At 50.1% G+C, this 27,096-nt stretch overlaps 2 protein-coding genes across 2 annotated transcripts; both read right to left on the reverse strand.

Annotated features, from left to right (window-relative positions):
* Positions 1 to 12,045: 12,045 nt before the first annotated feature.
* Positions 12,046 to 19,673, reverse strand: Ddx56 (DEAD-box helicase 56). Its single transcript, XM_010624934.2, has 14 exons — positions 19,529 to 19,673; positions 19,269 to 19,430; positions 18,620 to 18,780; positions 18,320 to 18,490; positions 18,084 to 18,174; positions 17,191 to 17,435; positions 16,792 to 16,911; positions 15,391 to 15,504; positions 15,196 to 15,290; positions 14,922 to 14,995; positions 14,758 to 14,847; positions 13,290 to 13,395; positions 12,704 to 12,798; positions 12,046 to 12,502 (listed from the first exon to the last, which is right to left on the reverse strand). Exons 1-14 carry the CDS (start codon positions 19,586 to 19,588, stop codon positions 12,425 to 12,427), a joined length of 1,662 nt encoding a protein of 553 aa, XP_010623236.1. The 5' UTR covers positions 19,589 to 19,673; the 3' UTR covers positions 12,046 to 12,424.
* A 3,111-nt stretch (positions 19,674 to 22,784) lies between these two features.
* On the reverse strand, positions 22,785 to 25,228 carry Tmed4 (transmembrane p24 trafficking protein 4). Its single transcript, XM_010624933.2, has 5 exons — positions 25,026 to 25,228; positions 24,675 to 24,775; positions 24,442 to 24,567; positions 24,100 to 24,246; positions 22,785 to 23,103 (listed from the first exon to the last, which is right to left on the reverse strand). Exons 1-5 carry the CDS (start codon positions 25,150 to 25,152, stop codon positions 22,954 to 22,956), a joined length of 651 nt encoding a protein of 216 aa, XP_010623235.1. The 5' UTR covers positions 25,153 to 25,228; the 3' UTR covers positions 22,785 to 22,953.
* Between the last annotated feature and the right edge of the window lie 1,868 nt (positions 25,229 to 27,096).

Genomic DNA, 27,096 nt, shown 5'->3' on the forward strand with positions numbered 1-27,096 from the left:
AAAAAAAAAAAAAAAAAAAAAAAAAAAAGGATTGCTTTGGGCTGGGGATTTAGCTCAGTGGTTCTGGTGCCTGCCTCACAAGCACAAGGGCCTGAGTTCGATCCTGGTACAAAAAAACAAGCAAACAAAGAAGTCTCTGGCACATATGGACCACAAGTGCCAAGGCCAAAGAAGCCGCAGCTCCAGCAACTGCTACAGGGAGTCGTTCCTGTGCCCAGCCCAGTGCCACAGATGAGCAGGGCCCAGATGCATGGTCCCTTGTGGGCCTCTCCTCAGACACAGACAGAGGGACAATGGCACATTTCACCTGGGATAGATGAAAATGTTCACCTACCCCCAATGCCTGTGCAGGTGTTATGTAATGATCACACAATCCGTACACTCCTGCATCCCGCTTTCCTCTATTTTAGTTTTCTTTTTTGCAGTACTGGGGATTGAACCCAGAGCCTTCACACTGAGCTACGTCCCCAGCCCTTCTTATTTTTTATTTCAAAACAGGGTCTTGCTAAGTCATTAAATTGTCCAGGCTAGGCTCAAACTTGTGATCCTCCTGCCTCAGCCTCCTGAGTTCTGGGGTTACAGGTGTGCACCATCGTGCCTACCTGCCTTCCTCAACTTTTCATAAACACTCTCCACCGCCTTCAGTGTCTGGATCAGCACCTTTATCCTGGATTAACACCTGCAGAGCGATGGCTCTTTATCTCTCTTCTCACTGACTGCAGGTTGGCGTCCAATTTTTCACTGTTAAATTTCTGGTTCATTTCCTTGTGTGTAATGGAGTTTTTTCCTTTTGGGATTTACTTCCTCAAAATAAATTTGCAGAGATGAGCTACCGTGAGTTAGAACACACATTTACAGTCCCTAAGTACACACACAGCTCATCATTTCTTTGCTTGGGCTAATCTTGGGCTATCGGGCGATTATCAGTCCAGGGTCCACAGCGGTCCCCACAACAGACACACACGGTGACATCCCCAGGGCCAGGGCCTGACACCAGCAGCCCCGTAGCTCATCACACTCTCACCTTGCACTGCAGTATAACAACTGCGAAATGATGCCTCACTTGGGGCTTACCTAGGGCACTGCTGAGGACCAGACCTGGGCTGGGGAATGTTAAGCACCTGATCCACACCCATAGCCCCCTTTTTTGTGGTATTGGGGTTTAAACACATGACCTGGCTCATATGACCATGTTTTCCCCCAAAAAAAGACCTAACTGGAAAAGAAGCCCCAGTATGATGTCTCAGGATGCTCATACTGTAAACCTCCCTAAAAAACAGGCCCCACTTAAGATCATCAGCCAAGCCTGGCATTGTGGTAAACACTTGTATTCCTAGCATTTGGGAGGCTGAGGCAGGAGGATCACTTTGAGTCCAAGGACAGCGTGGGCTACATAGCAAGACCCTGTCTCAAAAGAAAACAAAAATCATCAGCCAGATGGACGTATTTGGTACATCTGTTGCAACACATGATGATTTGCTGAATTATAAAATAATACTATTAATATATAATTAAATATAAATAATATTATTGACATCGATACTTAAAATAAATGATAGTGTAAGTTGTAGTTAAATACTTGTAAATAACCAAGCAGGTGCCTTTGGATGAGAGAGAAATGCCTGTATAAACAAATGTGCTCAGTGGGGCCAGGGATGTAGCTCAGGGGTGCAGCCGCCTGCCTCACAAGAGCAAGGTCCCAGTTTGATCCCCAGTACCAAAACAAACAAACAAACAACAGATGTGCTCAAGACTTGTTGCTGAACGAGCAATCAGATACAGACACAATGCATGAAAAACGTGTGTGCTCGAGGACTAGTGGACATGGCTGTGTCTACCATGAATCTTCATAATTCTATAGGTCTCAGGTTGTAACAAATGTACTTAATACACTCATGCCAAACAAAGAGATTTTTTCTGAATATTGGGGCCTGCAATTTTTCATCACTTTTACATGGTCCACCATTCTTAACTGTCATCATTTTTGTTGCCCCTCCTGTCTCGTCTTCCGTTAATCCCGGATTTAATGGAAACTCTGTGAGGTCCAGCCTGCAAGAGGTCATGTCTTGGGTGAAGACTTTGTGGGGTAAAATCACTGACAGCTGTGCTGCCAATGCACCCAGAGCAGGCTGCCTGGACAAGAACTGCTCCTTTCCAGCACCTGCCTGCCTGAGTTTGATCCCCAGTCACCTCCCTGCAAAAAGTGCTCATTTAAGAAGAGCTCTATCGTGGGACGTGAAAGAGTGGGGCCAAGGGTTTTACAGGAAATGGAGTTACAAGAAATTCAGGGTGAACCAGGGATTTAGCTCAGTGGCACCACACCAGCCACAGAGCTGCACCCCAACCTTTTTTTTTTTTTCTGGTACCAGGGCTCGAACTCAGAACCTTGCACTTGCAAGTCAGGTGCAGCACCACTGAATCACATCCCAGGCCCCCTTAACCCTTATTTTTTTACTTTGAGACTGGGTCTCATTACACTGTCCAGGTTGAGCTTGAACTTATATGATCTTCCTGCCTCAGGTGTGCACTGCTGCACGAGGCTTGATATGTTTGTTGTTGTTGTTGCTGTTGTTGTTGTTGCTTTGAGACAGGGCCTTGCTATATAGTTCAGGCAGGCCTTGAACACACTATGTAGTCCAGGCTGGCCTCGAATTCATAGTGATACCCCTGCCTCAGCCTCCTGAGTGCTGAGTGCTGGGATCACAGGCATGCATGACGGTGCCTGGCCTGGTATCTCATTTCTAAACTTCTCTGTGGTAAGACTGGACATACCTGAAATTGGCCACTCGGCAGGCCCATGGAGGGACTGGAGCAACAGCCCTCTGTGGCCAGATCTGGGGTAGACACCCAGCAGTCAGTCCAGGCAGACCCTGTAAACAGGACCCAGGGACATTATGAAAGCTCACTGGCTTGCTCCCCTGAAACTCAGCAGCATTCGGAGAGAGTTTGGGGGCCCAGGGGGAGTGCAAGGGAGACAGCGTTCCTAAGCCAGCACTGACCTGGGTATGTGTCCAATACTCTGACAACCCCAACCCCAACTTCTAGCCAGCTAGCAGCACTTCTATTTTCCTTGCCATCAGAACCCAGCCTGTTTGTTGAAGGATTGTGCCTACAATTCAGGAGAGAGGCAGCTCTCCAAGCTTCCTTTGCGGCCAGCAGAGCCATGAGCTCTGGCTTTGTATATTCCTGTTAAAAGGATGTATGCAGCCAGCACAGTACTCTAGCCTTCCTGCCTTTTCACTGCCCTAGACATAGATTGGACATTTATAGAGATGCAGCAACCATTTTGTAATCCTGAGGTATCAAACATGAGGAAAAACTAAAGATGCAAAATATACCAGTTGGGCATGACATCAGAAAAATGATGAACTAGGAAGCTCCCAACTCTTTTCACTGACAGAAACAGTGAAAAACCAAGCCAGTGTCGAGTTTGCTGGAGCTCCAGTAAAAAAAGATTGATAGCAGCCAAGTAAACATTTAATTAAAAAAAAAAAAAAAAAAAAAACCTACTTGGAGACCAGGAAAGTGTTACAGTGTCATCACTCACCTTCCCTACCTCCTCCCCACAGCCTGGATCTCACAGCAACAGCAGCACAGTTCCAGCACAGAGGGAGCAGGGCCAGCCTCCTTCACCAATCATTATGTACGCTGGTTCTGCCTGTTTCCCCAAAGTAAGACCAGGTCTTTATTAACTTTTGCTCCAAAAGATGCAGTAGGGCTTACCTTCAGGGGATGTCTTATTTTTGTCATGTACAACAGCCTCCGTTTTTGTTTGTTTTTTCAGACAGAGTCTCACTATGCAGTGCAGGCTGATCTCGAACTTGCTGTGGAGCTCAACCTGGCCTTGAAATTGCAGCAATCCTCCTGCCTCAGCCTCTCAAGTGCTAGGATTACAAGTGTGCACCACCACCCCTGGATGTACATTTATTCAAATACAGCCATGTCATCTTTTTTTGGAACATCATCATAACCCTCCACACCCTGAATTATGGCCTGAACTTTTCTTTGTTTCTTTTTGGTACTAGAGATGGAACTCAGGACCTTGGACTTGCCAGGCAGGCCAGTAGCCACTGAGCTAAATCCCTGGTCCTTTGCCTGAATTTTTTGCCACACCACTTCCTGTACAACCATTGACCTCCATCTCTCACATCCAGCAATAGAGCTCTCCTTAAATGGGCATTTCTTGTCCACGTAGCCTGTAGTTACAACATGTGGTGTATTGAATTATGAAGATTCATGTAGACACAGCCACATCTACTTGTTATCAAGTGTGCATGTTATTTGTGAATTGTGACTGTACTCTGATTGCTCATTTGGTGATAAGTCTTCACTTGATCTTAGCCAAAAGGCCAAGAAGTGATGACAAATCTTGAATGAGTTCATCTGTTTACATAGGTTTACCTCTCATCCAAGGTGCCCTCTTGGATACTTACAAATATTTAATTATAATTTATATTATCATTTATTTTCAATATTAATGGCAGGGCAGGGGATTTGGCTCAGTGGCACCACGCCCTGGTGCAAGGGTCATGAGTTTGATCCCCAGTAACCTCCCCCAAAAAACCCATGAATGGCAATATTTTTATATACTTAATTATATATTAATAGTATTTTTTAATTCAGTATGTCCATCATGTGTTGTAATGGATGTACTAAATGTGTCCATCCAGCTGTCTTAAATGGGGGTTATTTTTGGAGTAGGGACTATAATCTGAAAAATCATGCAAGGGCTTATTTTAAATAAGACAATATTATGAACAACTATTTGTCAATAAACTGGTAACTTCGAAGAACTAGGTAAATTGTTAAACCTTTAAGTAGTAAAACTGTCTCGTGAATAGAGCAGACCCATAACCGGTAAGGACATCAAAGAAGTCATTGAAAATCTCACCAAAAACAAAAGCCCTGGACCAGACAGCTTCATTGACGAATTCTACTAAACATTACCAGAGAATTTTTGTTTTGTTTTGTTTAGTTTTTTTGGTACCAGGGATCTAACTTAGGGCCTTGCATTTTCGAGGCAGGTGGCAGCACCCCTAAGCTAAATCCCTGGTCCTTGTTTTGTTGAGACAGGGTCTAGCTATGTAGTTCAGGCTGGACTTGAACTCACTATGAAGCCCTGGCTGGCCCTGAACTCAGGGCAATCCCCCTGCCTCAGCCTCCTGGGTGCTGGGATTACAGGTGTGCACCACCACCCTGGCACAGAATTAATATTAACCCTTTTTGAATACTTCCAAAAATACTGAAGAGGAAAGAACACTTCCTTACTCACTTGCTCTGTGTTGGGTGTGATTTGTGTGTGGCCCCAAGAGTTCCTGTGTTGGAGGCCTGGCCCCAGGGTGGTGAGAGACAGGGGTACCCTTGCGGGGGTGTGTGGAAGGTCATCAGGGAGCGGCCCTGGAAAGGGATCTAGGTGGGTATTGTGGGACCTCCGAGTTCTCCCAAGAGTAAGTTGTCGTAAAGCATGGAACTGAATCTCTAGCTTCCTGCCTGGCCCTGTGGTTTTCTACCTCCCCCTGAGACATACTCCTACCATGTGGTCCAACACAACACCTTCAACAGGGCTGCCGCTGTGCTCTTTGCAATTTCACCCTGCAAAGCATGGAATGAAGAGTCCCCTTTTATCAAGCTACCCCACCCCACAGATTTCATTATAGCGATGAAAAACTAATACACCATTCCAGCACTTCGAAGACAGAGGCAGGAGGACTGTTGTGAGTTTAAGATCAGCCTGAACTACATAATGAGATCTTGTCTAAAATAATAGCAACAACAAAGGTCGGAAAACTCTTATTTCCTAATTTCAAAATGTAACTACAAGCTGCATGTGATGGTGCATGCCTGTGACCACAGCATATCAGGAGGCTGAGCTAGGAGGATCCCAAGTTCAAGTCCCCCCCTAGGTAACTTAGTGAGGCCTGTTATGGCTTATATCCCCAAAGCCTCATGCTGCGCACTGGTGGGGTTTTGGGGAGATGGCTGGATCATGAGTGTATGATAACTGGATTAGTCTATTGATAGGTTTAGCATAGTTCTGGGTGTGGGTGATGGGAAGGCCTACCCTGGGTGTGGGTGGTGGCCTATAGCCTGAATGGAATAAAAAGAAAAATGAAGGTCTGCTGCTTCCTCTCCTCTATGGACTGTTTCTTCTCTGTGATGTCCCCCTGCCTGGGAGCCAGCTATGGACTGAAACCTCTACAATCCATGAGCCAAAATAAACGTGTCCACCTTTAATGTGTGAGCACCCAGCATTTTGTCCCAGCAATGAGAAAGTAACTACAATAGACCCTTGGGCTGGGGTTGTAGCTCAGCGGCACAGCTCCTGCCTGGCAATCAGGAGATCCTGAGTTTGATATCCAGTACAAAACAAAAAAACCCAAAACAAAACAAAAAACAGACTCTTACTCAAAATGTAAAAAAATAAAAGGGGCTGGGGATACAGGTCAGCGACAGAGCATCCATGGATCCAGTCCCCACAACTGCACACACAAAAACACCTTACTGAGGCCTGGAGATTTAGCTTAGTGGTTCCACTGCCTGACTCACAAGCACAAGAACCCAAATCAGCATGGTACTACCACAAAGACTGACAGATCCAGGACAGCCTTCCCAACAATGTTGGGAAAACTGGATACTCACATACAAAGAAAATGAAGTTGGGCCTTTATTTTACACCACACATAAAAATTAATCCAAACATTCAAATGCTAAAGCTGCAAAGCACGTGGGAGAACACATAGAAGAAAAGCTTCAGGATGATGGATTTGGATTTGGTCAAAATTTCTTAGTTTTTTTTTGAGACAGTATCTTGGTATGTAATTCAGGCTGGCCTTGAATCTTGAACTCACTATGTAACCTAGGCTGGTCTTGAACTTGAGGTAATCCTCCTACCTCAGCGCCTCCAGTGCTGGGAATACAGACATGTACCACCATGCCTGGTAGGTAGTATTTACTTTTTTTTTTTTTTAACCGGGGACCAAACTCAGGTCCTTGGGTTTGCAAGGCAGGTGGTGGAACCACTGAGCTAAATCCCTAGCTCCTTGTATTTACTTATTTTTGAGACAGGACCTTGCTAGTTTGTCTGAGTTGGATTGACACAACCTTCTTGCCTCAGCCTCTCAAGTGCTGTAATTAAAGGCATATGCCACCACACTTGTGTCTTAGCTTTTGTTTCTTGGGCAACAAAAACATAGGCAAGGGGCTAGGGAGTTAGCTCAGTGGCACTGCACTTGCCTCACAAGCGCAAGGTCCCGAGTTCTATTCCCAGTACCCCCCCAAAAAAGACAACATTATGAGAGTGAAAAAGACAGTCCACAGAATCACAGAAAACAGGGCTGGTGATTTAACTCAGTGGTGCTGCCACCCACCTCACAAGTGCAAGGTCCAGAGTTCGATCCCTGGTACCCCCCCAAAAAAAGAAAGTATTTGCAAATAATGCATCTGATAGGGCACTGATATTAACATCTAGAATATATAGGAGCTCCTACAAGTTAGTAATAAAAATATAACCCAATTCAAATATGGGAAAAATCTGGGTATGGTGGTAGATGCCTGTAATCCCAGCACTCAAGAGGGGATCACTATGAGTTCAAGGCCAGGCTGGATTATATAGCGAGACACTGCTTTAAAAAAAAAAAATGTGGAGATACTGCTTTAAAAAAAAAAAGTGGGCAAAGAATTTTAAAATTGTACATACTAGTGGACAACAGGCACATGAAGAGATAGCCATCATTATGCATGAGGAAAATGTAAGTCAAAAGCTCAAAGAAATATCAATGTCTACCCGGTAGGATGGCTATAATTTAAAATGTGGAAACAAGTATTGGTGAGGATGGGGAGAAAATGAAAATTGATACCTGCATACCAGTGTTTACCTAGTATTAGTCACAACAGCCTCAAAAGTGGAAACCTTAGTGTAACAGATGAATGGATCAACAAAATGTGGCATGTGCTTGTTATGGAATACTATTTAGCTACCAAAAAGACTTAATTCCAAATCAGTATCAACTACATAGTGAGACTCTGTCTCAAAAAACAAAACAAACAAACAAACCCCAAAAGACTGAAGTCTGGGCACATTATGACTTTGGTTCAACATTGAAAACATGATGCCACAGCAGTGTGTCCGTCCCTGAGCAGCAGATAGTACATTATCACACTGATCTGAGCTTCTCAGAGTAGTAAGATCATGGAGAGGGAGAGGTAGAAGTAGAGAGTGCCCAGCAGGGGCTGAGAGGTAGGCACAGGGAGCTGGCATTTAAGGGGGACCGAGTTCCCCTTATAGATAAGGAAAATATTCTAGAGTTGGATGCACAACCTTGACTGCCCTGCGCATTGAATTGCACACAGAAATGGCTCTCTGGGCCCTTGCTGGCCTCCAACCCTGCCCAGTGGTGACTGCTTCTGCTAGCAGCCAGGCCCAAGTGGCCCCAGTCACTGTGCGGCTCCATCTCCCTGTGAGCCGGGCCACCATCTCTGCTGGAGCCTGAGGTCCCACTTCCAGGACAGGGGCTGTGTCCCAGTTGGGTCCCTCTCTACCTGTCAGGAAGGTGTCAGACTGCTTGCTCCAGGAGCACAGCTGCAGCCCAACCCAGACAAGACTCATGGGTGGTGACACCTGGTCCCCTGCAGGGGCATAAACCAGGACCCCAGCTACAAGTTCTGGTAGAACAGGATCCCCACCCAAGCAGTTCAAGCACAATGCAGCCAGACCAGCCAGCTGGGGCCAACCAGGGCTCCCCACAGTGACAGCACTAACAGGTCAGGACCAAAGCAAGTGTGAGACAGGGTTCCCAGTGAGGGGACTGTCCCAGCATGGGTGGAGTCAGTCCTAAGTCGCAGGTGATGCCTGCTGGGCTGGAGGGCAGAGTCCAACTCCTGACAGCGTGTTCACGAAGATGAACCCTTCCCTCCCCTTTTACATGCAAATTATCCTCTTCAGAAGGGTTAGGAAGAGAGCCCCCTTGAGATAGGAAGGGTGCTCTCCGGAAAAAGCTTCTAGGAACCAACTATATTTGATTTTCAGATAAACATGGAACTGGGAGGTAGTGAATGCCTGTAATCCCAGCACTCTGGAAGCTGAGGAAGGAGGATCACTGTGATCTCAAGGCCAGCCTGGGCTACATAGCTGAAGGCCAGTGAACTACATAGGGAGACCCTGTTTCAAAAACAAAACATAATAAAACCCACAGATGAACAATGAATACCTTCTTAGTGTAAGTATATCCCAAATCTGGGATGGGTCATGGTTATGCTGTAAAACTCCCCAGTATCTAGAGCTTGGATCCAGCTGGATGTCTAATCGGAAAGGGACAGGGAAGCCTTATAATCAGGTCTCCCAGCCTTTTCAGAGCCAAGTCTACCAAATGAGGCCCCTCCTCCACCTACCACTTAGCTGAGGAATGGTCCTGGCTTGTACTCAATCTGAGCCTTAGTTTGCCAATCTGCAAAATGCAGGGGTGGTGAACCTTGAATTGTGTGGTCTGGGAACCAGCAGGAAAACAGCTTGTGAAGAAACACTGAATTTGCCAGGCAAGGTGATACATAACCGTAATCCTACCATTTGGGAAAGCTGAGGCAGGACTGCCAAGCATTTGAGACCAACCTGGGCTACACAGTCCAAGACCAGTGAGACTGTTTCAACCGACAAAGGAATGCAAAATTTCAGCACTGTCCTAGACTTGTTCCATTTGTTTCTTTCATGGTAGTAGAAATTAAACCTAGGGCCATCGGGCAAAGATACATCCCCAGCACTCTAGGAGTTACTAAGCCAGGAGGAGTCCCTTTGTCAAAGAATAAAAAAGGCACGGGATGTCACTTGGCACAAAGCTCCTGGGTTCAATCGCCAATAGTGCAAACAATGAAAAGCTCACCGTGTGATATGGGGTATACAGTTTGGAGGCTGCTCTGAGACTCAAGACAGGTACCAGCAAATGTCAGCCCTGAGCCAGGCCCCAACAGGGGTTGCACACCTCACCCCAGCCCTCAGAAGGGCAGTTATCCTACTTACAACAAACCCAGACAGGGCTGGGTGCAGCAGTGCACACCTGGGATCCCCGCATCCTGGAGGCTGAAACAGAATTACTGACTTCAAGGCCAGCCTGAGATAAGTAGCGAGATCCTGTCTCAGTAAAAGCAAACAAAAAGCAGCCACTTGGGGCGGGAGCAGGGTGGCTGTCACATGGGAATTACTCTCTAGGAAGACAATAAAGGGACATTGCCCTGTTCCATTCAACCTTACCCCCCCCAAGGAATGACCCAAAGGGCAAAGTCCTGAGCAGAGTTCCCCCAGAGCTGAGTCATTAATCCTCAGCAGATGGAGACAGCCAGATGGAACACGCTGGGCACACCCTGTTCTCTTGTCCTCCGTTATCTCGGCTGCATCAGTATCTGCCAGCAGCTCCGGCAGCTCCTGCAGAACCCTGCACTTTACTTCATTTGCTTCCTTTTGTTTTCTAACGTGTGACATCATGTTGGCAATAATCACTGGACTTTTCATCTTCAAGATGGGGTCTTTGAATTTACCACCTCCTGCCTCAGCCTCCTGAAAGCCTGGATTACAGGTGTTCTCCACCACTCCTGGCTTTGAAACCTCCCTCTGCCCGGATGAGGTCCTCATAGCCCTTTCCAGTAGCCAGAGCTTCACCATGTTGACAGGTCTGTGTGCTGGTTATGGTCTGCTTTTGTGCCAGGCCTGAGCACAACACAGCAGCTTCACTGATGCCTGACCCCGCACCTGTACCCAGACACTGTAGGATGGCGGAAGCGGTATGTGGTTTCCCGGCTCAGGGTGACTGGAGGCCCCCACAGGCAGGCCAAGGCTGGGCTGCAGGCAAAGGTGCCACTGCACCCTGGCTTTCTGCACCCCAGCCTAGACACTGCCTGAACCTCTTCTTGTCCTCCTGGCCATGTGCACACCTTGTCCCGTCTGTCCTCTCCTGGTTGGGGCACCAAGAGAGCACACAGGCTCCATTCAGGAGGCCGCCACCTTCATGGGGGCCACAAGGCTGTGAAGCCCCACACGTCCATGTTCTCTCTATGGCCAGCTAGTGCAGCTCTTAAACTGTGCAACACAGGGCTGCAGCAGCCACAGGAACAGCACAGGTACATATACAGAACCTGTCCCATGGGCCATCAGCCCCAGTAGCTCCAGCTCACTCTCCTCACACCTGCCCAGGCCTGCTGCTTCATCACTTTGCAGTCACCAGTGACCTCCTGAGCCTCAGCCCTGACACTGGAGGTACTGGGCCTTGGGAGGAGGGACCAGACCATGTGTGGGGAAGAACCACCACCTGCACCCGAGCTCCCCAACACAGTGTGACAAACGGAGGCAAGCCCTGGGGACAGAGCACAGTTCAGCCACAATAGCCAGGTCAGCCAGCACACTCAGTCCCCAGAGCCCCAATGAGATGGGAGACATCGGGGTGCTGTCCCAGCCACTAGCAGCTCCCCGTACCTGTCCCTCTCCTGCAACAGGCACGTCCCTGCCGGGGCTTACAGGGCCACTGTCTCCAGCTTCTCTGTGCCCATGCTGGGGACTGCCTGACCCCGCCATCACAGCCACTGCAAGGCCAACCTGGGCCGAACTTCACCTGTTCCCATCTCCACCCCTTGCCTCTGCATCCCCAGCCCACCCATGATGCCTGGTCATCAAGCGGCAAGCAGGGGACACCGAGGAATGGCCTAGGGTCCCACCCTTGGCCCTGAGAGGCCCAGACTGCAACCTGGAAAGGTGGTGGGGTGCTCGGCCGGGAAACAGGAGACAGCACAGCAGTAGTGTGCATTACACCAGGGCTCCTGCATCTGACAGACAAGAGCTGGCGATCTGGAAAGGAAGCGGCGGAGACAGAGGCCCTGGCACTCTGAACTCAATGCGCATGTGCTGAGGAGCAAGCAGCTAGCAGTCAGGACGGACAGTGTCCAGATGCTGTGGGCTGGACACGGGCCCAGCAGGGATCACACAGGTGGGGGTCTGCCTGGTACTGCCGCCCTCTGCCGGCCACGCCCAGGACTGCAAGCAGCACAAGCGCTAGGCTGACCCCTTTCAGAGCACTGAGGGACCAGTCTGGGACAGTAGAGGTTTATTCTGTGGGGTTTTTTGTTTGTCTGGTACTTGGTATGGAACACAGGGCCTCCACACTCAGCCACATCCCCAGTCCTTTCTCATTTTAATTTTGAGACAGGGTCTCCCTAAGTTGCTCGGGCTGGCTTCAGGTTCACCAATCTCCGCTACCAACCTCCAGAGTGGCTGGGATCACCGGCATGTGCCACTGTGCCCAGCTGCAACCTCAGGGGACAAGATGGCAGCCTGGCGGGGACAGCCCAGTCCCTGGAGTCCAGTGTCAGCACTGAGCGCTGAGTGTGTGGTGTACAGGGCTGAGTCTTGGCTGGGCACTCGCTCCTCACACACACAAGCCTGGTGGCCTCAGGAAGGTGATGCTGCCAGTCTGGGCTTCTTCCCTCTGTGCTTGAAGCTTCGCAGCGGATTCTGGGACTTTGCCTTCTACGGGGCAGAGACCAGGTTAGTGAAGTAGCAGACAACTGTCCCCAGTAAGACAGCACAGTGGGCAGCGCTGGCACATGGTGCAACCCGTGAGCCAGGGAGCAACAGCTGCTGCAGATGCAGAGGGAGGACAGCAGGGGACAGAGTGGGCCCGCATCCCACACACACCCGCCCCAGCCTGGGCAAGAAGTGAAGACACACCTTAGTCTTTCTGCCGGGTGCCTTAGCCTTCTTGCCAGAGGACAGCTTCTTCCGCTTCCTGGGAGTGCGCACAAGGCCACGGAGAGCCGGGGGGACTGGAAGAGGCCAGGCCTCAGCAGTCGCCTCGTCACCCTCGAAGCTCCAGCCTCCTGTCATCCTAACCCCAAGACCCAGTCCCAAATGGCAAGGGCTCCCCGCCCTCCAGCCAGGCTTCCCAGTGCTGTGCTCTCGGCTGAGACAAATGACACACAGTGACTTCTTCCTCACACAAACAAGGGGATGGAATAATGGCTCTGTCACACCGCCATCCACATCACTTGTCCACGGCATTGAAGTATGTGGCAGGAGTATGTGACATGAATGGGCTGGGGTGGCACTTGGGGTAGAGCGTGCTTAGCACACAGAACGAAGACAAGAGGTGGGCAGACGCAAGGAGAGCACAGACCAAGGCAACAAGTCACAGACCCCACCACCGAGACCACGCCAGCCCTGGACTCTGCCCAGGACCCCACCCATGGCCTCAGCCACACTCGAGACCACCTACTCTGCTCTGCCTCTACTCCCCTAGCCCTCTCACCACACTCACCCAGGTAGTCAGGGACGTGGCCCAGGTGTGGCTTCACCACCGCGGGGTGCAGGGGCAGGTCGTGCCGCAGCAGCTGCAGGTCACGGGGGTTGTCCTCGAAGTATGTCTGGTGGGGTAGGTTGGTGTCTTTGTTACTTCACAGTGTTTTTTGGTTTGTGATTGTATTTTTGGAGTGCTGAATGGCTACTGGGAATCAAATCTGCACCTGCTAGGCAAGTGCTTTACAATGAACTACACTCCAGGCCCATTATTATTACTATTATTATGATTATTATTTTGGTACTAGGAATTGAATTCAGGACCTTGCACTTGCCAGGCAGGCATGGTGCCGATGAGCTACATCCCCAGCCCCAGGCCCAATATTTTTTTATTTTAGTTTTTTAAAGATGGGTGTCTATGTTGCCCAAGCTGGTCTCATACTCCTGGGTTCAAGTGATCTTCCTACCTCACCCTCTTGAGTAACCGGGACTACAACCACACCCCAGACAGACTGAATCTCTGAAAGGACATCAGACCTAGGTGCTTTAACGTTTTTTTGTTTGTTTTTTTGTTGGTACCGGGGATCGAGCTCTGGTCCTTGTGCTTGGGAGGAAGGTGGCAGAACCACTAAGCTAAATCTGCCGCCCTGCTTTAACATTTAAAAGGCAGGAGGTAGCCAGGTGTGGTGCTGCACACCTGTATTCCCAGCACTCAGGAGGCTGAGGCAGGAGGATTGCTGTGAGTTCGAGACCAGCCTGCTACATAGTGAGTTTCCTACCTCACCCTCTTGAGTAACCGGGACTACAACCACACCCCAGACAGACTGAATCTCTGAAAGGACATCAGACCTAGGTGCTTTAACGTTTTTTTGTTTGTTTTTTTGTTGGTACCGGGGATCGAGCTCTGGTCCTTGTGCTTGGGAGGAAGGTGGCAGAACCACTAAGCTAAATCTGCCGCCCTGCTTTAACATTTAAAAGGCAGGAGGTAGCCAGGTGTGGTGCTGCACACCTGTATTCCCAGCACTCAGGAGGCTGAGGCAGGAGGATTGCTGTGAGTTCGAGACCAGCCTGGGCTACATAGTGAGTTCTAGGTCAGTCTCAACTACATAGTGAGACCGTCTCAAAAAAAAAACAAAAAAACAAACACAACAACAAATAAATAAATAAAAGGCACGAGGTGACATTGTGTAGTCTTCCTACCACCTCTATCCCTGTCACTGTCCTCACCCAGAGGTGGCTGCTGTTGCTATTCCTGTTCCCTGAGCCATTCAAACTTTCCCTCCTCCATGGGCAAACAGCACCCCATGTGGCTTTCACCTGGCATCACACTGCAGTGGCTCCCAAGGACACACAGGCACCCCACCTCCCATGCTGCTCAACCTCAGCAGGTGGATGCTGGGCTGCACCATCTTCTAGCTGCCCAGTTACACAGAGAGGCCCAAGGTACAGCTGTGCTGACCCTGTGCCGGGCTCCCCTCTCCCCACCTCACCTTGAGCTTCTCAGAGTGCAGCAGCTCTTCCTTGATCTCCTTCAGCCTTGCCTCCCGGATGGCCTGCTTCGTCACTGAGCGCATGGCGTCCTGTAGGAAAACACCAGAAGTCAGCCAGGGGATGGGACCCAAGTCATAGCCACACACACACAGCTCCAGCTTACCCTGCAGCGATAGCGGAAGCCTTCAATCTCCTCCATGTGAAACTGGTAGTGAATCAGGACAGGGGCCTCCCCCTCTGGGGAGAAAGGAGCAGGAAAGGCTCAGGACATGGCTGTTGTCTCCATGCTGAGACACCAGACACACATTGCTGTCCTTGGTCTCACAGGCAGCCTGCCAGTCACATGCCAATCAATCAAGAGGCACAGTACAGGGTCTACAGACAAATCCCCTCTCCCACAGGGCAGCGGGAGAGCCCCCCTGCACTTGGGTGCTTACCATCACTGAGAAGCTCCTCGATCCTGCCCAGCTGCGACTGCTCTTCGGGTAGCACAAAGGTCAACACTATGCCTGGATTGTTGGCTCGTGCTGTCCTGCAATGGGAGATGGCCCAGCCTGCATCCCTGCCCTGTGGGCTCCACCATGCTCACTGCACAGGGCCCTGAACACCAGCCTCCCAGCCCAGCCTCCTACCTTCCAGCCCGGTGGATGTAGGCCTCGAGAGATGGGGGAAGGTCGAAGTTGAGCACAGTGGACACATGGTGGAAGTCTATGCCCCGGGCCACACCTGCCTCCGGGTCAGAGGCCCTGCAGAGAGAGGCCAGGGTCAGGCAGGGCCTTTTCTCCTGTAGGACAGTTCTGAAGTTAACCAACAAAACGTCATCCAAACAAAACTGAAGACAAGATGCTGCCATACACTAGACCATTCTTTACCAAAACAATTCAAGGAGGGGCAGGGATTTAGCGCAGTGGCACCATGCCTGCCTTGCCAGCACAAGGTCCTAAATTTAATCCTTGGTAACAAAAAACAAAACAAAGCAAAAAAACATTCAAGAACAGTGCACGGTTACCCACATCTGTGCTCTCAAGGCAGGAGGATTACAAGTTCAATAGCAGCCTGGGAAATTTAAAAGAGACTTTGTAACACCTCTAGGTGAAAAACAAAAAGAGCCTCAAAATGCCAGGAGTGGTGGCACACACATCTACAACCCTAGCACTCGAGAGGCTGAGGCAGGAGGATCACTTTGAGCTCAAGGCCAGCCAGGGCTACATAGGAGTTGAAGATCAGCCTGACATAGCGAGACCGTGTCTTAAAAAAACAAAAGCTCCACAATTGTTCCAGGACCTGTGGCTGCAAACCACTGCTAGCGAGCCTGAATAACAAGCACATGCTCTCTGGGCTCAATCCCAGAAGTGCAAAAAACGAGAAATCCTCCCAGAACAGGACTGTAATGGTAGGCCTGGAGCTCTGCCACAGATCAGGGGCCAAACCCTTGTGCTGACCTCAGCTGTGGGACAACAGCAGCAGGACTCCTGCCCCACTAGGTGGCCTGGGACTCCCTCTTTCCTGGGAAACAGTCTGGGTAGCTGCCAGCCACCACCCACTGCAGGCCTGGCGTCCTCTGGCAGACAGCAGGTGCCAGTGACCTGGATGGGCTGACTGTGCTGTGCACACTGTAAACACCGTTCAGCCCCGTCCCCATCATCCGGCCCACAGCCAGGTAGCTGAACAAGGGAAAGGCTCTTTCTACTACACCACCAACCACCTGAACTACAACACCTTGCTCTCTGCACTCTGGCTTTTTAAAAATAAAAACAAAACAAAACTGAAGGCTGGGCCAGGGATTTAGCTCTGTGGTTTTGCCGCCTGCCTTGCAAGCACAAGGTCCTGAGTTCAACGCCCAGTACCAAAAAAGAAACAACTGAAGGCAGGGGTGGTATACTCCTGTTACCTCAGTACTCAGGAGGCTGAGGCAGGAGGGTCACCACAAGTCAGAACTATACAGTGAGACCATGTCTGAAAACAAAAAACAAAAAAATAAAAAACAGGCCTTGCTGGGGAGGGTGAGTGAAAAATTAGAAATATGGACTCACTTGTCTCCTTTGGGCTTTCGGCCCCGCTGCTTGCCCTTGGCTGGCGCCCCGAGGACTTCAGCATCTGTCGCTATGACACAGTCGTAGAAGCCTTGGTTGAACTGAGAGATGATGTGGCACCTACAGCCCAAGAGTGTGGTCAGTGCAGCGGGCACACTGGAGCCCCGCCCACCGCCTCCTGCTTCCTCCTCCCCCTACCTAATCTTCCCCTCTTCAACTCTGGGCCTCAAATTCCCCAGGGGAAAATGGAATAGAAGTGGGTACTCAGGGTCCTGGGAAATAGCTGTCAGCCAAGTTCAGAGACTGGCCTCTATGACGTGCTGGTGGGACAGGGTCATCAAATGGGTCCCCTCATGTGCCTGCTTGCAACCATCCCCACCAAGACGCGGCTGTACAAACCTGGAACGCAGAGGGAGCTCACCATTGAGCACACAGGCGGGGATGCTGAACTGCTCCAGGAAGAGGCGGAGCCGGTAACTCCGCTCCAGAGTGTTGACAAAGACCAGGGCCTTGCCGCGAATCAACGACAGCTTGAGCAGGGCATAGAGCAGCAGGAACTTGTCTTCCTCAGTCTCACAGACCACCTGGAACTGCTGTAACTGGTCTGGCCCTGGCAGCTGGGACTCTTGTAATTTTAGGGTAACCTGGAGAGAGGACAGGCCTATGGTCAAGGAAGAAAGACAAGTGCCATGGCCACTGGGTTGCCAACCAAAGCACAGACATTTCTGTGTAGGGCCAAGACGTCTCTAAGTATTTCTAATGCACCAAGATCCCTCTAGTTTTGTAACCTAAGAACTCAAAGTGCCCTAACTAATGTGGTGTGTTTACAACATGAGTATATGTAAAGCACTTGGAAAGAGAAACACTGATAAATGATGCTATCCAGCAGGGAAGGCCTACAGCAACAGGTCTCCTGAAAGGCAACATTTACAAAAGGTAAGAATGTTGCCCTTGTAATTTTGGGATTAGGGGTAAGGGTCCCCTGTTTAAGTTTCTAGGCAAAGCACAGTTTGAGCAGGGGACATTAGAGAATATGTAGAGAGAAAGCCTCACTAGGTAGTTCAGGCTAACCTAGAACGCCCAGAGAGCCTCCTGCCTCAGCCTCCCAAGTGCTGGGTTACAGGCATGCGCCACCACGCTCAGCTGATGCTGGCTCAATGCCTCAGAACCAGGAATGACACAGCAATGACAAAAGCTCCACCCAAAGCACCACAGGTTACTCTGAGAAGGACCGTAGAGTCCCTCAAGTGTCCCTTGCCTGCAGCTCCAGCCATGCACGCAGTTCCTCTTACCGGGTTATGCAGTACCAGTTCCTTCAGTGCCTGCACATCTTCGTTAAAAGTAGCTGACATAAGAAAAGCCTGGTAAATTCGCGGCAAGTGACTGAAAAATAGAAAATAGCCTGTCAGGCTCCAGCTTCATGGGTCTCTAAGTGAGGCAGCAGTTTCTGCTCCATCCCTGCTCCCTCCATTCCCAAATCTCTACTCCCTGACTTTCTCACTAGGAACCACCCCCACCCCTTCTTTACCAGAGAAGACTCTTGAGATCTTCCTCAAAGCCAAAGGAAAACAGAAGATCAGCTTCATCCATCACCAGCAGCTCCAGGGAGTCACGCACTTTCAGGCTGTCCTGCTGCAAGTGGCTTAATATGCGGGACGGGGTCCCCACGACCACATCTGGCTTCTCCATCAGCACAGCTCTGCAGGGGGCAAGATGTCCACATCAGGAGGAACTCAGCAGCCAGAACCTCACTCTGGACCTGCCCTCTTTACCACCCACAAACCCAATTGTACTGGTCTTCATAGTTCTGTTCTCTGCTTTCACCCACCTCTGTGAGGCTGAGTCTTCAGCAGCTGAAACATTGGCCACCCGCACATCTCGAGCACAATAAGCAGCCAGCTGCTGAATCATGGACTGGGCCTGCCGTGCCAGCTCCTTGGTAGGAACAAGGACAAGGCCTCTCACGGCCTGTTCCACCACAGGCCCTGTCTGTAGAAGCAAGAACCAAACACTGTAGCCAGCAGGAATGTCACTGGGTCTGCCAGAGGTTTTTCTGTTTCCGGGTCAACCCAAGCACTGCAATACAAAAGCTTACCCTCGTTCTGATCAGCCCCTCCCTCTACCCACCTCACAACAGAATGAAGAGCTTTCCCAGGCACTGACATTCAAAATAATTCACTCTATGGTTACAGGTTACGTGTAACACACAGGTCCTAAAGCGGACTCTCACAATAACTGTGTAAACTCAAAGCCGAGATAGACAGACCTCCTCTTTATAAGAGAAAGTAATGTATCCAAAATGTACACTCGGGCTGCTGGCAGTGGCAGCAGGGCCTGGATTAAGGTCAACTCCAGCCCACAGCGTGGGCTACACGGAGCAGCCGGTTGAGCAGGAGGCCGAGAGAAAACTTGATACCTCCTATCCCCACCCTTTTGGGTCTTGCTTCCCTCCTCCCACTGGCGCCCCCGCGACCCACCGCCTTCCGGTGGAGCAGCAACTGCAGCATCGGGAGAGCGTACGCGGCCGTCTTCCCGGAGCCCGTGCGCGCCCGAGCCAGCAGGTCCTTCCCCTCCAGCGCCAGCGGGATGGCTTTCTCCTGGATCAGCGTGGGCCGCGACCAGCCCAGGTCCGCTACCGCCTAAGAGAAACGCGGAACGTGGCTCACGGGGGGCGGAGGACGGCGGTGAGCCCTATTGAGCTTGTGGGCGGATCTCCGGTCCCCAACCCTCCTGCTACCTGCAAGAGCCGAGGATCCAGGCCCATGTGTTCGAAGCCCAGGCTCTCCAGGTCCGCCATGATTGCGCACACACGGGGAGCAAGCGCAGCGAGAAACAAGCCTGCACGTGAGGACGGGCCAATGCGTGGACCAATCAGCTTCAGCGAAACAGACACTCCCGGAAGTATTGGCTGTAAACTTCCGGCTTATTAACGGCGGTCTGCGACTGCGCAGTGCTCAGCAGCGCCCAAGACCAGGCTCCCTGGCGCTTCCGACGTTTAGGCAATGTTGGTGGGGCTTTCTCCTGCGTTGTCATGATTAACAGTCTGGGCTTAGGTCTCTGGCTGCCCGCGTGACTAGGGTGGTAGTTTGGGGAGCCCACCCCGGGCTGCACTCGGGTCCCACGCAGAGAGGTTACAGATATGTGTGTCAGATCAGAGGTCTCCCTGGGGTAAGAACGTTATCAGACTTCTGCCCCTATTTGGAGCTATTAAGATAGCAAGAAAACAAATACAAGTGGAGACTATCTGTGATCTGGTCCAAAGTTAAGAGACCAGGCCTGTACTACGTAGTGAGACCTTGTTTCAAATGTAAGAAAAGATCAGAGGACTCAACCCACTGTTGAGTGGCTTTGAAGATGGAAAAAGGGTCATAAAACAGGAGCAAGGACATGGATTATTATTCCTTGAAGTTACCAGACCCCTGTGATTACTTTAGGCCCAACCAAATAACCCAAGATAAGCAACTAGTTTCAGTCATCTGAGTGTCAGCCTTAATTCTTTGCCACATTAGTTAACACTCAGATTTAAGCATCTAGGGTACAGACACGTTTCATGGGCCAGTCCTCTGCCTACCACCTAGTACCCAAACACCCAGGACGGCTCAGAGTTACCCAGGAATTCACACCGATGATCTTGCAGGCCGAGTCTGTGCATCCAGCTGACATGGCCCAGTGTGCGCATATCAGGACCTGGGATCCATTTAGATTAAAAAGAGAGTAAGTAGCCTGTGCATCCCAAGTTGGGGGAAACCAAATGATGATGATGGGCACTGCAGTCCGTGGCAGCTGGGGAACAGGACTTCAGTAAAAGGGGTAAGAGTAGGTGCCTCCCAACCCACATTTCCTTTTTTTCTCTTTTTACTAGTCTTAAGGATGAAACCCAGAGAGTGCCAAGCTAAGTCTTCAGCTATTTCTGTTTTTGAGACAGTGTCTTGCTAAATTGCCAGGCTGGCCTCAAATTTACAATCTTCCTGCCTCAGCCTCCTAAGTAGCTGAAATTACAAATGTGCACCAACACATGGGCTTTTTCTTTTTAGTGTGAGGAAGGAGAAGGTTGTTGTGTAGGGATGTTGTAGAGTTTAAGCAAGAATATTGGTCATGTATGGTGTGCACACCTGGAATCCCAGCACTTGGGAGGCTGAGACAGGAAGGTAGCTTCAAGTGTGAGGCCAGCTTGAGCAACATTGTGTTCAAAGCCAGCCTGAATTACATAGCGAGACCCTGTCTCAAACAAAAGGAAGAATGTCAGAACGGAATCAAGGGTGATGCTAGGGGGAAATCACCAAGATTCTTTAGGTATAGCCTAACCCAAAACTGCATAGTTTGAGTTCAAGTCCAGCCTGAACTTTGTAGTAAAATCTTGTCTCAAAGAACCAAATAAGTACAAAAATATTAAATGAGGTGAGCATGGTGGCACATACCTGTAATCCCAGCCCTTGAGAGGCTGAGGCAAGAGGATTGCGGTGAGTTTGAGGCCAGCCTGGGCTACATAGTAAATTCCAGGCCAACCTGAACTGCGTAGCAAGATGCTGGCTAACAAAAAATAAAAATAAAAACAAAAAAAATTAAATGAGAAGCCAGGTGTGGTGGTACAATACCTACAATCCCAGCTCTTGCAAGGCTGAAGCAGGGGTGTCACAAGTTTAAGGCCAGGTAGGGCTACCCAGAAAAACTATCTCAAAAACAAAAACAAAAACAAAAAAACAATCTGCCCAGCGTGATGGGTCAAACTTGTAATCCCAGTACAAGGCAGGTTGAGGCAAGAGGATCACTGAGAGTTTAAGGCAACCACAGGCTACACAGGGTTACCCTAAACTACAAGTGACACCCTGCCTCAAAACACAGGAAAAATAGATACCTGTGTGGAATACTGCAGGACACAAAGAGAAATAACACGGGAATTTAGTTCTGTAGGTCAGCTAAAGTAATTTAATAAATAGGACTTCAAATAAATATAGAAGACTATGAAGGGAGATGTCAAGAAGGGACAACTAATCATATGAAGTTTTATACAGAAGAAGGGCAGGAGAGAAGCATACTGTGAATTATTCAAGCTTAGGATTCAGGGGCTAAAAAAACCAAGTACTTAATCTCAGTCCCTTGCTGATGTCTGTCTACTTGGGTGGCCTTTGAGAATGGTGAAGCAAGTACCCTATCTGGCCCCAAGAACCCTAGAGATGGGCCTGCCCAGGGGGGCACAGAGGACAAGTCCACACTGCAGTCCACCCAGGACACTGACACTGGAAGTCCAGGTGAGGAACCTTCTGCTTTTCATCTCCCCTCTGCCCATGACCTCTTGATTTCATCTCAAACATGGCTATTATAACACACTTTATTTCGCTGGAAAAATCTATATAAAGAACTAAATCTTGTTCCCTTGGGAAAAAAACATTTACCACAGCTTAAATAAGACTCAGGGAAGAGGCAGGGTTGGCGTCTCCTGCCTGTGCCAGCTCTGTCTCCATCTTACCTCTGACACCGAGGCCCTCAGGTGGGATCACAGGCATCCTAAAGCACTTCACTTGGCCTGATGAGAAGCCATGAGAAGCCTGATGACCGCAGCTGTAACAACTGCTTTCTAGTCCACACGCTGGTGGAATCCTGAGAGCTGCTGTGGCAGTTATTAAAAATGTGAACAAACACAATACACAAGGACATGGATTGGTGTTTTCAGCTAGTTACAAGCAGTAACACTTCAACTAGAAGGAAAATATATAATTTATCAAAAAATAGTTCTAATATATAGAAAAACATATCGATCCTCTGGGGCGAGACTTGCCCCTTATTTACATTCACAAAGCCATTGAGGGAATTCGGGACTGGCCAGGGGACAGTGAGGCAGGGCCTACGACTTAAACCAGTGAAAGAGAAATAGAAAGTTTTGCTCATTTTGTGAGAGAACAAAAGGGAATCAGTGGAGGCAAAAGAAACAAGAGTTCCAATTCCTCACAAGCCCTAAAACAGATTTTGAAAGATTGGACCACTGTCCTGTGTCCTTGAGAACCAGGGTTAAACAAGTATCTGATCTGAGTGGTTTGTTTTCATGGTACCAAGGTGATATTCTTTTTCCTCTCTTCTCTCCACCAAAAATCCAGATGGTGGAGGGAGTAGGTAGGAGAGTACCAAATAATAGAGGCAGAAAGGAAGGGTCATGTGGAGAGGGTGCTACACCAACTTCTTGGCCTCAAAGAAGCTCTTGAGGTGACGCATCTGCCAGATGCCGGTGATGATGAGGATGACAGTCTGCGCGATGGACCACCACAGCACCCTCTGATTAGTGCTCTCGCTGGTCAGACGGAAGCGCTCTTCACGATACTGTGATGGGTGAAGGGCACAGGGTTAATGGAGCAGGAGAAACAGTCCTGGCTGTTGTGAGATCCCTCCTTGTGCATGACCACTCAACTCCAGGACCAAACACCTTCTGGAACCCCACCTGTGATTCCATAAGGGGTGTCAGTCTCCCTGCAGCAATTGCCCTAAGGAAGGGACAGTGCTGTCCCTCCACAGGCCCCTCTGTTAGGACTGAAGTCACACTCCTACCATTCAGCAAGAGCGCAAGGGAAAGAGACAACAGCTATTACTAGACTGTGAGCTGTCTTCTCTACACATTGTTTTATACAGCTTCAAAATAAAACTAAAGCAAAAGGGGATGTATACATGTAATGGGATACTGGTCAGCCTCAAAAAGGAAGGGAATGGAACACACTCAACACAGGTGGATAATTCTGACTTTTGTGAAGACTACTGTACTTATGATTCAGACTCAAAGAATCAGAACAGGAGCTAGGGGAGGGAAGGAGAACAATATTTAATAAGTGGAGATTTTCTGTTTGGGAAGGTGCCAATTTGTGAAAATGGACAGGAATACTAGTTGTGAAATAACGTGGATGTACTTAATGCCAGAGCTGTGTACTTAGAGACAATTAAAATGCTCAGTTTTACATTATGTGTATTTTATCACCACAAAGAAAGCAAAGTGTTGAGGGTATGATCAGTGGTATAGTGAATGCACCTCACATGCAGGTGAGGCCCTAGATTCATCAAAAAAGAAGCTGGACATGGTGGTGTACACCTAAAATCTCAGAACTCAGGAGGCTGAGGCAGGAGGATCACTGCTGCTGAATTCAAGGCCAGCTTGGGCTACATAGCCAGATCCTGTCTGAAAAAAAAACAAAAACCCAAACTATCCAGACTGATACCCTCCATTCTAGCTTCTGAAGAACTGATCCCCTAGGTAGTAAAGGCCTCAAGCAGAAACTTGGAGTAAGTAGAGTGGGTATGAAGGGCAAACACAAGGAGACATTCCCTTACCCTCTGGTAATCCTGCTCCTTTTGAATCTGTTCCACCTGATCAAGCAGCTGGCGCGCCCGGAGCTGCAGCTCGGTCAGCTTATCCTTAGCAGCGATCTCCGGGTAATTATTGGCGTGCTCCCCTACCTGGATGTCCAGGTGCACTCGCTGCCAGGAAACAAGGGAGGATGAGAAGTGGACCTCTAGGTCTGCCTCAGTCTACAGACCCCACCTGGCCCTGGCTGGGGGACAGAAGGGCAACATTTGTCTCCCACTTCTGACCCCGTGATGAAGTGTCACTTATGACAATGGCGACAGATCAAAATCGAGACGTTCCAAGTTGAGGCCAAGAATTCCTCTTACCAGCTTCCCCCCAGCAAAGAGGGCCATCCTGGTGGAGTTGGAGTGCAGGCAGATCTGATGCTCACCGGGCGTGTGGGAAGTAAACGTGAAGCGGCCCTCGGAGCCGTACTGCCGGGACAGGACGACCTGCAACCACAGCAGCGATCGCCACCATGACCGTGAGCTCGCGAAGTGCAAGCTCGGTCCACGAGACAGAGCCTACACCCCACAGGGCCCGGCACGGGCACCCTCACCTTGCCGTCGGGGTCCTTCACCTCCACGTGCATGCCCAGGCCGGGGGTCGAGGGCAGGAAGGCCTCCTTCTGCCTGTCCCACATCTGGGTTCGGTAGTTGCCTGCGGGGCAGACACACAGTCATGATCCGGCCCCTCGCTTTGTGGCCCGGGGCGCTGGGCAGGGGGCCTGGCTCCTCCGGGCGCCCTCAGGCCGGGCCTGGGTGGGGGGACGACCCAGCGGGGTTCGGGAAAGGGGCGCTTCCGATCAGGCCGGGCCTGGGTGGGGGGACGACCCAGCGGGGTTCGGGAAAGGGGCGCTTCCGAGGACGGGGCAAAAACAAAGGGCCGCTCCACCCTCGGCCCGCCTGACCGATGACCATGGTCTCGTCGGGGATTTCCTCGATGAAACAACGCTTCTCAGTCTCGCCGATGTGGAAGTAGAGGCCACGGGCGCCCGCGGCGCACAGAGTGAGGAACAACAGCACCGGCTTCCACATCTCCCGTAGCCGACCGACCCTGACACCTGCCAACTAGCCTGGCCTCCCAAGCGCATGCGCGCCTTTGCACCCTGCTTTGCGCCTGCGCCCCGCCTCAGCGCTTCCCGCGAGATGGCGCCTGCGCAGTGATGTCCACCCTCGGTTTCCCAAACTTCGTTACTGTAGGTCGCTAGTTGCTCTGCGCCTGCGTGCTGCCTTTGCAACGCCGCGAACCCGGGAGAAAGCGCCTGCGCAGTGGCGCGAACCTCCCTTCGGGTCGGGTGTCTCGCAGCGCAGTTCACGTGTGCGCTGCCCTTGCCCAGGGACTCAGGGACAAGGAAATCTGATTCTGCCGATACCCGGGAGACTTGCCGTGGTGGGCGGCGCCCAGACCTCACTTGGCTAAAACAGAGGCCCCGGCCGTTTTCCTTAGTGTACCTGGTGTGCTTGCCGCCATCCGTTTATCCAGTGAGAATGGGACGGAGCGGACGCCCCGTCTGGACCTGCGATCCTTCGCAGACCCCGCGTTACCAAAGCTTGGGTTCTTTTGTGAGACGCTGAGCTTTGGCTTTTGGCAGGAAGTCTCGGGGTTTGCAGAGGGCAGCATTTCCCTCGCTTTCGCCAGCTGGAATGACAGTTTGCAGTGTTCAGGTTTACACTGTGTGAGCTCTGTCTGCCTTTCTAGGGGACTCAGGGCTGTGTCCCTTCACAGCCTCTCTACCTCATTCTCCAACCTTCGTGTTCTGAAAAACGCATAACTAACGTACCCAGGCTGATCTAAAACTCACAATCTTCCTGCCTCAGCCTCCTCGGTGCTGGATTTCCAGGTATGTGCCCCTATGCCTGGGTTTTGTTGGATAATCTTAAACAGATTCTATCCCCCATTGTAGAAAATTTACTTTAGGTAATCAGCTTTACTCCTCAAAGGTGATGAAGCACCTAAAGGCCTACTATTCCAATTACTTGGGAGGCTGAGGCAGGAGAATCACAAGGTCAAGCCCAGTCAATGGCGATTTAGCAAGATCCTGCCTCAAAGTGAAAAATAAAACAGGTTGGGAATGTAGCTCAGTGTGAAGGCCCTAGGTTCGATCCCCAGGCTCCCTAGGTTTTGTTCAGGTCTGCCAAACCTTCCTTTGCATACTGAAGAAGTATGTGGTGTACAGACATTTGTGGCAGCTGCTGTTCTAAGATCACAGTGGTAACCAAAATACAAGCCCTCATCTGGAGGCTGTCTGCTGATAAACAAGAAGAGTAAATAAATAAACAAGGTCAAACGGAGTAAGTGTCTAAGAGGAAGGGGGAATAAAAAGATGATGATGTGTACACATCCAAGTCCCCAGGAGGAATGTTAACATCATACTCGGCAAACAAGAATTATTAAACATTTGGGGTTTTTCTTTTAATTTTTAGGTGTCAAAAAGGAGGGGCAACGCTCCTTTCCTGGGACCCCTCTCTCTTAGACAGAAACTACCTCTCAGCAAACTTTTCCTACTCTTAAAAAAAAGGGAAAAAATGTCAGAGGAGAAAAAGGCAAGGAAGAAGAAGCGGGTATGGTGAGTTAAATGGAGGCCTCCAGAAGATATGTCCATGTCTGACTCCCGGGAACCTTTGGATGTGACCTTAACTCAGAACCTCTGCAGGTGTAGTTGGGGATTTTGAAACATGATGATCTGGATTAACTAGCAGTGCCTTAAATCCGGTGACACCGAAACCACTCACCCCTTCAGTTGACTGCTATCTGCAATAACAAAACAAAAAACGGGTTCAGGGATTTAGCTCAGTGGTGTCACCACCTGCCTCACAAGCACAAGGTCCCAAGTTCCATCCTTGGTATAAATTTTTTTTCGGGGGACTCAGCTCTGCCCTTTCCCACAGCTGCACTGGCACAATGTCCAGGGGCTATCCTGACTTGGCGAAGCTCAGGGAGGCCCGAGGCTGGCCCCCAGATTCCCTCACCACACAAAG

This window comes from Fukomys damarensis, unplaced genomic scaffold (genome assembly GCF_012274545.1).
Source record: "Fukomys damarensis isolate Sample0158 unplaced genomic scaffold, DMR_v1.0_HiC HiC_scaffold_17, whole genome shotgun sequence".
Lineage (NCBI taxonomy): Eukaryota > Metazoa > Chordata > Mammalia > Rodentia > Bathyergidae > Fukomys > Fukomys damarensis.

What these genes read in the sequence shown, in the direction of transcription:
- Ddx56 (XM_010624934.2), bottom strand. Translation starts at nt 19,588, where the DNA reads ATGGCGGACCTGGAGAGCCTGGGCTTCGAACACATGGGCCTGGATCCT. An exon ending in AACTGGTACTGCATAACCCG is followed by an intron (nt 17,436 to 18,083) that starts GTAAGAGGAACT and finishes TCCTCTCTCCAG; the next exon opens with GTTACCCTAAAATTACAAGA. An exon ending in CCACGTCCCTGACTACCTGG is followed by an intron (nt 12,799 to 13,289) that starts GTGAGTGTGGTG and finishes GGCCTCTTCCAG; the next exon opens with TCCCCCCGGCTCTCCGTGGC.
- Tmed4 (XM_010624933.2), bottom strand. Translation starts at nt 25,152, where the DNA reads ATGTGGAAGCCGGTGCTGTTGTTCCTCACTCTGTGCGCCGCGGGCGCC. An exon ending in TGAAGGACCCCGACGGCAAG is followed by an intron (nt 24,568 to 24,674) that starts GTGAGGGTGCCC and finishes CTGTGGTTGCAG; the next exon opens with GTCGTCCTGTCCCGGCAGTA. An exon ending in TCTTTGCTGGGGGGAAGCTG is followed by an intron (nt 24,247 to 24,441) that starts GTAAGAGGAATT and finishes GTTTCCTGGCAG; the next exon opens with CGAGTGCACCTGGACATCCA.